General features: G+C 44.9%; 1 protein-coding gene across 2 annotated transcripts in view; it reads left to right on the top strand.

The window, feature by feature from the left end:
- The window catches only part of slc6a17 (solute carrier family 6 member 17), an 82,460-nt gene extending 71,623 nt beyond the window's left edge, over window positions 1-10,837 (top strand). Inside the window, exons 8-11 of one of the 2 annotated variants that reach the window (XM_068057750.1) lie at window positions 4,477-4,660; window positions 6,140-6,299; window positions 9,644-9,806; window positions 10,472-10,837. In XM_068057750.1, the coding sequence (XP_067913851.1) occupies window positions 4,477-4,660; window positions 6,140-6,299; window positions 9,644-9,806; window positions 10,472-10,837 (873 nt within the window). Of the gene's footprint in view, window positions 1-4,467; window positions 4,661-6,139; window positions 6,300-9,643; window positions 9,807-10,471 lie in introns of both variants that reach the window. The other variant, XM_068057749.1, reaches the window with a different exon arrangement.
- The last annotated feature ends 2,044 nt before the right edge of the window (window positions 10,838-12,881 follow it).

Below are 12,881 nucleotides of genomic sequence, written 5' to 3'. Positions count from 1 at the left end.
TTGTAACCTCAACTCCACATTCCCGCCTACCCCTGATAACCTTTCACCCCCTTGCTAATCAAGAATCTATCTACCTCTGCCTTAAAAATATTCAAAGACTGCTTCCACTGCCTTTTGAGGAAGAGAATTCCAAAGACTCACGACCCTCTGAGAGAAAAAAATTCTCCTCATCTCTGTCTTAAATGGGCTACTCCTTATTTTTAAACAGTGACCCCTAGTTCAAGATTCTCCCACAAGAGGAAACATCCTTTCCAAATCCACCCTGTCAAGACTCCTTAGGATCTTATATGTTTCAATCAAGTCACCTCTTACTCTTCTAAACTCCAGTGGAACAAACCTAGCCTGTCCAACCTTTCCTCATAAGACAACCCACCCATTCCAGGTATTAGTCTAGTAAACCTTCTCTGAACTGCTCCAATGCATTTATAGAGTCATAGAGTTATACAGCACAGAAACAGGCTCTTTGGCCCACCGTGTCCGCACCGGCCATCACGCCGATCTATTCTAATCCCATTTTCCAGCACTTGGTCCATAGCCTTGTATGCTATGGCATTTCAAGTGCTCATCTAAATATTTCTTAAATGTTGTAAGGATTCCTGCCTCTACCATCCCTTCAGGCAGTGTCTTCCAGATTCCAACCACACTCTGGATGAAAAAAGTATTTCCTCAAATCCCCTCTAAACTTCCTGTCCCTTACCTTAATTCTATGCCCCCTGGTTATTGACACCTCCACTAAGAGAAAAAGTTTCTTCCTATCAATGTCCCTCATAATTTTGTATACCTCAATCAGGCCCCCCCCTCAGCCTCCTCCGCTCCAAGGAAAACAACCCTAGCCTATCCAGTCTCTCTTCATAGCTGAAATGCTCCAGCCCAGGCAACATCCTGGTGAATCTCCTCTGCACCCTCTCCAGTGCAATCACATCCCTCCTATAGTGTGGTGCCCAGAACTGTACACAGACTCCAGCTGTGGTCGAACTAGCATTTTATACAGCTCCATCATAACCTCCCTGCTCTTATATTCTATGCCTCGGCTAATAAAGGCAAGTATCCCATATGCCTTCCTAACCACCTTATCTACCTGTGCTGCTGCCTTCAGTGATCTATGGACAAGTACACCAAGATCCGTCTGACATTCTGTACTTCCTAGGGTCCAACCATCCATTGTATATTCCCTTGTCTTGTTAGTCCTCCCAAAATGCATCACCTCACACTTCTCAGGATTAAATTCCATTTGCCACTGCTCCGCCCATCTGACCAGCCCATCTATATCATCCTGTAATCTAAGGCTTTCCTCCTCACTATTTATGACACCACCAATTTTCGTGTCATCTGCGAACTTACTGATCATACCTCCTATATTCGTGTCTAAATCATTAATGTACACTACAAACAGCAAGGGTCCCAGCACCGATCCCTGCGGTACACCACTGGTCACAGCCTTCCAATTGCACAAACATCGACCATCACCCTCTGCCTCCTGTCCCTGAGCCATCCTTCCTTAAATAAGGAGACCAATACTGTACACAGTACTCCAGATGTGGTCTCACCAATGCCCAGTATAGCTGAAGCATAACCTCCCTACTTTTGTCTTTAGTTCCTTTCACAATAGACGATAACATTCTATTAGCTTTCCTAATTACTTGCTGTACCTGCATACTAATCTTTTGTGATTCATGCACTAGGACACCCAGATCCCTCTGCATCTCAGAATGCTGCAATCTCTCACCATTTAGATAATATGCTTCTTTTTTATTCTTTGCCAAAATGGCCAATGTCACATATTCCCACATTATACTGCATTTGCCAGGTCTTTGCCCACTCACTTAACCTATCTATATCCCTTTGTAGCCTTCTTATTTCCTCTTCACAAGTTACTTTCCTACCTATCTTTATGTCATCAGCAAATTTAGCCACCATACCTTTGGTCCCTTCATCTAAGTCATTTATATAAATTATAAAAAGTTGAGGCCCCAATACTGATCCCTGTGGCACACCACTCGTTATATCTTGTCAACTAGAAAATGACCCATTTATGCCTACTCTCTGTTTCCTGTTAGCTAGCCAATCTTCTATCCATACCAATATGTTACCCTCTACACCATGAGCTTTTATTTTCTGCAATAACCTTTGATGTGGTACCTTATCAAATGCCTTCTGGAAATCTAAGTACAATACATCCACCGGTTCCCCTTTATCCACAGCACATGTAACTCCCTCAAAGAACTCCAATAAATTGGTTAACCATGATTTCCCTTTCACAAAACCACGTTGACTCTGCCTGATTACCTTGAATTTTTCTAAATGCCCTGCTATAATGTCTTTAATAATAGCTTCTAACATTTTCCCTAAGACAGATGTTAAGCTAACTGGCCTGTAGTTTCCTGCTTTCTGTCTCCCTCCCTTTTTGAATAAAGGAGTTACATTCGCTTTTTTCCAATCTAACAGAACCTTCCCCGAATCTAGTGAATTTTGGAAAATTAAAACTAACGCATTAACTATCTCACTAGCCATTTCTTTTAACATCCTAGGATGAAGTCCATCAGGACCCGGGGATTTGTCAGCCCACAGCTCCAACAATTTGTTCAGTACCACTTCCCTGGTGATTATAATTTTCGTGAGTTCCTCCCTCCCTTCCATTTCCTGACTTACAGCTAATACTGGGATGTTACTTGTATCCTCAATAGTGAAGACCGATGTAAAATATCTGTTCAATTCATCTGCCATCTCCTTATTATCCATTATTAATTCCCCAGACTCACTTTCTATAGGACCAACGCTCACTTTGTTAACTCTTTCCTTTTTTAAATATCTATAGAAATTCTTACTATCTGTTTTTTTTTCTGGCTAACTTTCTCTCGTACTCTAATTTTACCTTCCTTATCAATCTTTTAGTTGTTCTTTGCTGTTTTTTATATTCTGTCCAATCTTCTGACCTGCCTCCCATCTTTGTGCAATTATAGGCTTTTTCTTTAAGTTTGATACTTTCTTTAACTGTTTTAGTTAACCACGGATGGTGGGTCCCACCCTTGGAATTTTTCTTTCTCGTTGAAATGTATCTATTCTGTGTATTCTGAAATATCCTCATAAATGTCTGCCATTGTATCTCTATTGACCTCTCCCTTAACCTAATTTGCCAGTTCACTTCTAGAGATTATCACCTTTGAGGTTCGGCTTCTTAATTTGGTGCCAAGGTCCTCATTTGCAGCTGAAACCCTTCATTCATGCCTTCATTACCTGTAAACGACTATTCCAAAACACACCTGGCTGGACTACCTCCCCCCCCCCACCCCCACTCCCCAACCCCATAAACTTGAGGTCATTCAAAACTCTGTTGCCCATTTCCTAACTTGCATCAAGTCCTGTTCATCCATCACCCGTATTCTCACTAACCACATTGATTTTTAATTTTAAAATTCATATCCCTGTTTTCAAATTCCTTCATGGCTTCCTCCTCCCTATCTCTGTAATCTCTTCCAGCTCCATAGCACTTTGAGGTCTCTTGTGCTCCTCCAATTCTGGCCTCTTTATCATCCCTGATGTTAATCATTTCTACCAGCCTTCAGCTGCCTAAACCTTAAGCTCTGGAATTTTTTTTAGATTAGAGATACAGCACTGAAACAGGCCCTTTGGCCCACCGAGTCTGTGCCGAACATCAACCACCCATTTATACTAATCCTACACTAATCCCATATTCCTACCAAACATCCCCACCTGTCCCTATATTTCCCGACCACCTACCTATACTAGTGACAATTTATAATGGCCAATTTACCTACCAACCTGCAAGTCTTTTGGCTTGTGGGAGGAAACCGGAGCACCCGGAGGAAACCCACGCAGACACAGGGAGAACTTGCAAACTCCACACAGGCAGTACCCAGAATCGAACCCGGGTTGCTGGAGCTGTGAGGCTGCGGTGCTAACCACTGCGCCACTGTGCCGCCCTAAACTTCTCTACTTCCTTTTCCTCCTTTAAGACACTCCTTAAAATCTACCTCTTTGTCCAAGCTTTTCATTATCATCTCGAATATCTCCTTATGTGGCTTGGCGTCAAATTTTGTCCGATTATGCTCCAGTGAAGCACCTTGAGACATTTTGCGACATTAAAGGGGCTATATTAACACAGGTTATTGATAAACCTATTTTCAGGGTTATTAATAGAACTGCACCAAGTTACCACACTTAAATATATCAAGAAGTAATTTCTAATGCAAATTTTTTGAAATTACTTTTTCAAATGCTGCCAATTTGCTGGTTCATGGAAGATTTTCTGATCAGTGATATTAAAATGAGTTCTCGTAGAAACTTGAGCAAAAACACTTCACTTTGCAAAAACGAGCATGATTTGTGCCCAAAGCAGAAACCCTGACCAAGGTTTTTAATATTTTATTGATAGCGCTCTGATATTAATGTGTCCTGTAATGACTATTCAATTTCTATTGTTCATTCGATCTTTCTGATCTCTTGCAGTCGGTACAGGGCACAGGCCTTGCGTTTATTGCCTTCACAGAGGCAATGACCCATTTCCCAGCCTCCCCTTTCTGGTCTGTGCTCTTCTTCCTGATGCTCATTAACCTGGGATTGGGCAGCATGATGGGGACCATGGAAGGGATCATCTCACCGATCGTTGATACGTTTAAAATTCGCAAAGAATTCTTAACAAGTAAGAGTCCAGCACAAAACCCCTGTACTTTCTGGGACATTGTCCATTGCATACTGGAGTAAAGATTAACTGTCCAGAATCACAATTTTGATCTATTTAACTTATTGTATATATTTGTGAATATTTATGCTCATAAAATTGAGAGATGACCAGTATTGTCATGCAATATCAGTATTAAATGTTTCCAGGGCACAGGGTTAGATACACAGTAAAGCTCCCTCTACACTGTCCTCCATCAAACACTCCCAGGGCAGTTACAGCACGGGGTTGAGAGAAAAAAGAAAAACTGGTTAGATACAGAGTAAAGCTCCCTCTACAAACTTTTTTTAAAAAGGGATTCGTTCCATCGATTCTGGGCCAACTGGAGAAGGAAGCAGGGGGGCTTCCCCTCCTTGAGGCTATGGTAGGCTATGGTGGGCAAGATTCACATCCGTGTCTTCTGTCAGGAGTACGCGAAGGGGTCGACCAAGAGGCGGGAAGCTGAGATCGGGCGCCTAGAGAGGGAGGTGCTCGACTTGGAGTCCCGCCTCAGTCATGCCGTCGCAGACCCGGCCCTGTGGCAGGCATATAAAGAGAAGGGCGCGCTGAGAGACCTACAGCTCATAGGGTCCTGAGGCGCATGTGTGAGGTCGCGGATCCAGATCCTGGAAGATTTGGACCGCGCCTCACCCTTCTACTCGCTGGAAAAATGGTGGGGGGTCCGTAAGCAGCTTGTTGAGCTGCTGGCCGACGACGGATCCTCCATCATTGATCCGGAGGGAATGGGCCTCTTGATCCGTACTTACTACAGTGCATTGTTCTCTCCTGATCCGCCCAGTGAGGACACGCACAGAGTTTTGTGGGAGGACCTGCCGCAGGTCAGCCCAGAGAGCGCCGAAGGATTGGAGGCTCCGCTCACATTGGTGGAGCTGACCGGCACCCTCCACCAGCTCTCGAGGGGCAAATCTCGGGGGCTGGATGGGTTGATAGTGGAGTTCCTCACAGCGTTCTGGGACGTCCTGGGGGATGATTACACATGGGTCCTGGGGGAAAGCCTGATGACAGGGGAGATGCCCCTCTCGTGGCGCAGGGCGGTCATCGTCCTGCTGCCAAAGAGGAGCGATCTCCGCCTGCTTACAAACTGGCATCTGGTCTCCCTGCTCAGCACGGATTATAAGATCTTTGCCTGGGCTATGCCTACCCGGCTGGGCTCCATGCTGGCCCACATGATCCACCCCGACCAGTCCTACATGGTCCCGGGCCAGTCCCCCACCTTTTAAGGTGTCTCCTCACGCACCCTCCCCCAACAGAGGGGTTTCCCTCCTGACAGGATCTCCGAGTGTAGATGGACACCAGCGCTGCACCATTTGAGATATGCTCTCTCCAACACACTTCCATGATCTACTGTCTGAGTGTGTCTTGACAAACTGAACCACACTAACACTTGACAATAAAATAGTCTCATTTTCATACTCGGAATAATTTGCTCTTTTCCCACAGTTGGCTGCACAATCATTGCTTTCTTGGTCGGACTCATCTTTGTCCAACGTTCTGGAAACTACTTTGTGACAATGTTTGATGACTATTCTGCCACATTGCCCCTCACAATCGTGGTCATTTTGGAAAATATCTCGGTTTCTTGGGTTTATGGGACGAAAAAGTAAGTGTCCTCAGATCCTTGACTCTGTACATTCCATGAAACTGTGAACAAAAGATAAATCCCAGGAGCGTATCCTTCTGATTGATGCTGTAGTCCCCATTAAAGCCATTACTCTAGCTCCCACTGGATGTTCCCCTTGGTACGACCCTCATCTCTACCCCGAGACCCACCACCTGCTCCCTCAACCTTATTCCCACTAAACCGCTGACCACCCAGCTTCCCTTTTTGGTTACTATACCAGCCAGTATTGTTAATAGTTCTTTCTTCAGGTGTTGTCCCTCTCTTTCAAACCTGCCATCATCATCTCTCTCCTCAAAAACACTAACCCTTGACCCCTCCTCCCACCATCCTTGCAAACTGCCGCCCCATCTCCAACCTCCCTTTCCTCTCCAAAGTCCTTGAACCTGCTGCCTCCCAAATCCATTCCCATCTTTCCATGTTTGAATCTCTCCAATCAGATTTCCACCCCTGCTACATTACCAAAATGGCTCTTATCAAAGTCACAATGACACCCTATGTGACTGTGACAAAGGCAAACCCCCCCTCCTCATCCCTCTCAACCTGCCTGTAACCTTTGACATGGTTAACCACACCATCCTGCTCCAACATCTCTCCACTGTCGTCTAGCTGGGTGGGACTGCTCTCACCTGATTCCATTCTTAACTATCTAATCGTAACCAAAGAATCACTTGCAATGGCTTCTCTTCCTGCTCCTGCACCGTTACCTCTGGTGTTCCCCAGGGATCTATCCTTGATATCTCCTTTTTCTCATCCACATGCTGTTGCTCAATGACATCATCCGAAAGCAGTGTTAGTTTCCACATATATGCTGCTGACACCGAGCTCTAGCTCGCTGCCTCCTCCATTATCTATCTCTAAATTGCCAGACTGCTTCTCCAGTGGATGAGCACAAATGTCCTCCAACCAAATACTGGGAAGACTGAAGCCATTATCTTTGATCCTTTCACAAACCCTGTTCTCTAGTCACTGACTCCATCCCACTCCATGGCAGCTGTGTGAGGCTAAACCAGTCTTCATAGCCTTGGTGTCACATTTGACCAAGGTGAGCTTCCAATCACACATTTGTGCAATCACTAAGACTGCCTATTTCCACCTCTGTAACATTGTCCAACTTTTCCCTTGCCTCGGCTCATCTGCTGCTGAAACCTTCATTCATGCCTTTGTTACCACTAGGCTTGACTATTCCAATGCACTCCTGGCTGGTCTCCCACATTTTACTCTCTATAAACTTAAGGTCATCCAAAACTCTGCTGCCCAAGTCTTAACTCGCACCAAATCCTGTTCACCTATGACCCATGTGCTTGATGAGCTACATTGGCTCCCATTTAAGCAATTGCCCAATTTTGTTTTGAAGTTCTCAGTCTTGTTTTAACTTCCGTCCATGGCCTTGTCCCTCCCTGTGATTGGAAGCTTATTTTAGGGTCAAATGTGACACCACGTTTGCGAACAGACTGCTTCAGTCAATCTGTTGCCAGGGAGAGGGATGAAGTTGGTAGCGAGGGGGCTGGAGTTTGTACCTGGGGCCAAAAACGATGCCTTCAGTCTTCCCAATATTTAATTGAAGGAAATTTTTGCTTATCCAGGACTGGATGTCGGATAAGCAGTCTGATAGTTTAGCAACAGTGGAGGAGTCGAGAGAGGTGGTGGTGAGGTGGAGCTGAGTGTCGTCAGCGTACACGTAAAAACGAACGCTGTTCTTTCGGATGATGTCGCCAAGGGGCAGCTTGTCAATGAAAAATAGGAGTGGGCCAATTATAGATCCTTGGGGGAATGAGCAAATATTCTTTATCGAATCAGACAGGCTGTAGCCCCAGAGGTCAAAGGTCAGTGCCTAACCCTCTTGCCAAATTATGTTGGGATTATCTGGCGCTTTAAAAACAGGCAGTGACCATTAATCTGCTTATGGCAATTGGAGCACGATACAGGCCAATGGGGAGACAGCATGGCAGTGGGATGAGTTTGGGATTGATTCAGGGCTCTGAGAGGACGGATGAGTTTGAGATTGATTCAGAGCTCTGAGAGGACAGTGGGATGAGTTTGGGATTGATTCAGGGCTCTGAGAGGATAGTGGGATGAGTTTGGGATTGATTCAGGGCTCTGAGAGGACGTATGAGTTTGAGATTGATTCATGGCTCTGAGAGGACAGTGGGATGAGTTTGGGATTGATTCAGGGCTCTGAGAGGACAGTGGGATGAGTTTGGGATTGATTCAGGGCTCTGAGAGGATAGTGGGATGAGTTTGGGATTGATTCAGGGCTCTGAGAGGACGGATGAGTTTGAGATTGATTCAGGGCTCTGAGAGGACGGATGAGTTTGGGATTGATTCAGGGCTCTGAGAGGACAGTGGGATGAGTTTGGGATTGATTCAGGGCTCTGAGAGGACAGTGGGATGAGTTTGGGATTGATTCAGGGCTCTGAGAGGACAGTGGGATGAGTTTGGGATTGATTCAGGGCTCTGAGAGGATAGTGGGATGAGTTTGGGACAGGTTTAGGAAAGAGCCAGCACAGACTCGACTGCTTCCTTTCAGTGATTTAATCTATGGTTTGCAGATTCCAACCTCATCTGGTTGAATTAGACAGGGACAGAAAATCTCCCTTGTTTGGTTTCCTTCCAGAAATTGACTTTGTGGAACCAATGTTTTTCTCTTGCTCTAACTCAGCACCAGATGATTAAAAGGTTAGATAGATTATTGAAATCAACCTTACACAGGAGCAGGATGAGGCCATTCAGCCCCTCAAGCCTCTTCTGCCATTCATGGTTGATCTGCACCTCAACTCTTTTTACTGACATTTGTTTTATGTCCCTTGACACCCTAATCCAACAAAAATCTATCCGTCTCAGTCTTGTAAATGTCAATGGACCCCCAGCAGCCACAGCCTTTTTGGGGAAGTTCCAAATTTCCATTACCCTATGTGTAATAAAGTGGTTCCTGATTTCACTCTTCAATGTCCTCACTCTAATTTTAAAGTTATTCCCTTGTTTTGAATTATGCCACCAGAGGAAATAGCTTGTTTCAACCTATTGAATCCCTTATTGATTTTAAACACCTCATTCAGATCCCCTGAACCTTCTGAATGTACATACAGCCACATTCAGCAGCTCATAACCTCCAGCTTGCAAACTTTTTGGCTGAATCTAACCAGTTACTTCGTTCCAACATTGCTGTCATAGTTAACTGGTGTTGGGGGAATGTTGTTAAATTCTGCATAATCAAACAACTGCATCTATATGTGTGTTGGCAATAAATAGAGACGGATGCAGAAACCCGAATACTGAGAGGGTTAAATGCCGGGAAACAGTGACGGATTTATGCTCTTTTCCAGATTCACACAGGAGTTGACTGAAATGTTGGGTTTCACTCCGTACAGCTATTACTATTACAGCTGGAAGTACATCTCTCCTCTGGCCATGGTCATCCTAATAGTGGCCAGTATCATTCAGATGGGCATCACTCCACCAGGATACAATGCCTGGATAATGGAGGAGGTAAACAAAAAAAGGATATTTCTGACAGCAAGGTCCTTTAACGTGGGAACAGGGTGGCTAAATGGCTGAGGCTTGATCAAGAGTTGCAACAAGAAGCGATTATTTTCCACAGGACAGACTCTGGGGAAAGTAGTCATGATGTTGAACAGCTTCCAAAGATCCAGCAGAATGTGTGGGTAAGAAAGGGGCAAGGATCATCCCAGTGACCTCTAGGGGGTTCAGTGAGGCATAGCGGGTGGGGGGGAGTTGGTGTCAGTCGGGGCGTCGGGTGGGGGTGGGGTCAGTGAGGTGTCTGAGCAAGGGGTGGGGGGAGACAGTGAGATGTCTGGGAGGCTGGGGTGTGGTGGTCAATGAGGAGTCGGCGGCTGGGGGGGTCAGTTAGCACAGGGATTAGTGAGGTGTCTGGGGAGGGCTCAGGGTGGTGTCGGGGTCAGTGACCTCAAAGGGGTCAATGAGGTATTGGGTCAACACCTGGTTCTAATGGGTCAGGAGGAACTCTGTGGGTCAACATCCGTCAGTGATGTCACTTGGTTGCCCTTTCCATTAGGATGTCAGTGAGCTGTTGGGGTCAGTAGACAAGGCCCAGATCCTTGAGATAATCTAATTGCCTTTCTGCTTGCTAACTGTGTTGGTCAGTGAAATGGAGCTTTCTTTTCTTTGTCTAGGCTGTGGAGAGGTTCCTGATATTCCCAGGCTGGGCCCTTGGGTTGACCATTACTCTGATTGTGGTGGGAATCCTGCCCATTCCTATTGTCTTCATTATCCGTCACTTCCACCTTGTGTCTGATGGGTCCAATACTTTATCTGTTTCGTACAAAAGAGGTCGAATGATGAAAGATATGTCCAATTTGGATGATCATGATGAGACCCGGTTCATCCTGAGTAAGGTTCCCAGTGAGACTCCTTCACCAATGCCCATCCATCGCTCCTATAATGGGCCCGATAGCACCTCACCAATGGAAATGACTGCTGCCAATGGGCGATATGGCATTGGCTACCTGTCAGCCAGCACTCCTGAATCAGAGCTGTAAGGTGGATCAAACGAAGAGAGTCAGCACCTAATGCAGTTGTAATAAAGTGAAACAGTAAGAGGTGCAACGATTAATCAACAGTTGTAGTTGGAGAAAACAACCTGGAACTAGTGCCATCGATTGAAATCAGGTCAATTTCACTGATACAAAATTAATCCAAATTGTAAACTCGCCAATGATAGGCTTGTCCAGTACTAGACCTGTAGCAGTGCAGGCACTGCACGTACAATGCTACCCCTGGGAATACACTGTAATCGATCAGTCCCTATATCAGCAGGCACCCAATATGCCACCCAACACGGACACGCATATACCATGCTGTAATAGCACAAAAATCACATAAACCGCTGCTGTAATAGCACAAAAATCACATAAACCGCTGCTGTAATAGCACAAAAATCACATAAACCGCTGCTGTAATAGCACAAATATGACATACCAGCCTTGTATTAACGCAAATATTGTATATACTGACTTATCGCTTATCCGCACATTCACTACAAATAATGAGTCTGCATCAATATGTGGGTATACTAACCCTGATTCAGCATAAATACAGTAGACCCTGCAGCAGCAGCAGATAGCAAAAGACCGATTTTATATTAATACAGACAGTGCAAATACTGCACAGAAAATACACATCCTAGACCGAATCAGCACAAATATCACACATGCTGCCCTATGTTATCACACAGTCTATCTATACTAGCCCCAATTTAGCAGAAATACCTGTATCTGCACATACATGCCATATACTGTTGTGTATCAACACAGGCACTGCGTGTACTAGCTGTGTCAGTACGAGTGTTGCATAGACTAGGATTTTTATGGACTTATTACTAACCCCGAGTTCACACGTGTGAACTGATACACTTCCTGTATAAGTGACAGGCTTTGAGAGAAAGTTCCCCAGTAAGCACACTGCACTCTACCGGAGGGGGATTAATTCCAACATATCAGGCTCCATCAACCAAGGATCTACAGGCAAAGACGTTCAACCAAAGTACATAGGCTGGTAGCAGGTTGTCACATTCAGTCAGTTATAACAAGATCAGGCCTCTGAGAATTTGCAATGTCAAGGACATCAAATAACACTCAATGCATAAAATAAAAGCAAAATACTGCGGATGCTGGAAATCTGAAGGAGAGTCATATCCAACTCAAAACATCAACTCTGTTTCTCTCTCCACGGATGCTTCCAGATCTGCTGAGTATTTCCAGCACTTTGTTTTTCTAACACTCAATACATATTGCATTTTCCTTAATTATTACTGTTCCCCTGAACACCTGACTTTGATCACCTTTGATTCCCCATGACTGCTTTGAGGCCCTAACAACCTATACCACAAACTTTCATAAAACTGGACAAAGAACCTTGTCAAATAACCATGTGGCCTGTTCAGAATCATAGTTACACTGTTAAGGGAGGTCAACTCTAATTGTCAGTCGAGGCAGAAATGGGTACAGTCGTGTAGTGTTGCTGTTGCTGGACCAGTAATCCAGAGAACTGGAGTTCAAATCCCACTATTGTAGTTTTGAATTCAGTTTTATTTTTAAAAAATCTGGAATTTAAAAAGCTGGTCTCAGTAAAAGTGACAGCTGTCGGAGGGGAATATTGATCAGAATTGGCTCCTGATTGCTATTCAATGTCTCCTGCATCTCCTCAGGAAAAATTGTGATGCCATCCATAGTCAAATAGCATGCTGTCACTATCTAGGCTGACACATGAATAGTTCCTTGGGAAAGTGCCGCAGGAATGTACCAGTAAAAGAGTTATTGTTTTCAGGAGAAGAAGAAACAACTAGGGGTGGCGAGTGGGAAGATGTAATTCTCCCAGCTGAGATCTGAAGTAGTTTGTGACTGTGATCTTTCAGGTACTTGCAGACCAGAAATGAATTTCCAGTCATGGGGACAAGCACAGAATCCATTCCAGGCTCAAGTTTGATGTGATCAGAACATCTCTCATGTAAATATTCCAATTGAGTTTCACCCCCTCCTTTGCCAGAGGGAGACAGACCACAGTTGGGTGAGGGAAGTTAATCCC

Source organism: Heterodontus francisci, chromosome 25, assembly GCF_036365525.1.
Source record: "Heterodontus francisci isolate sHetFra1 chromosome 25, sHetFra1.hap1, whole genome shotgun sequence".
Classification (NCBI taxonomy): Eukaryota; Metazoa; Chordata; class Chondrichthyes; order Heterodontiformes; family Heterodontidae; genus Heterodontus; species Heterodontus francisci.
Note: the sequence above shows the minus strand (reverse complement) of the source record. Positions and strands in the feature narration are given on the sequence as shown.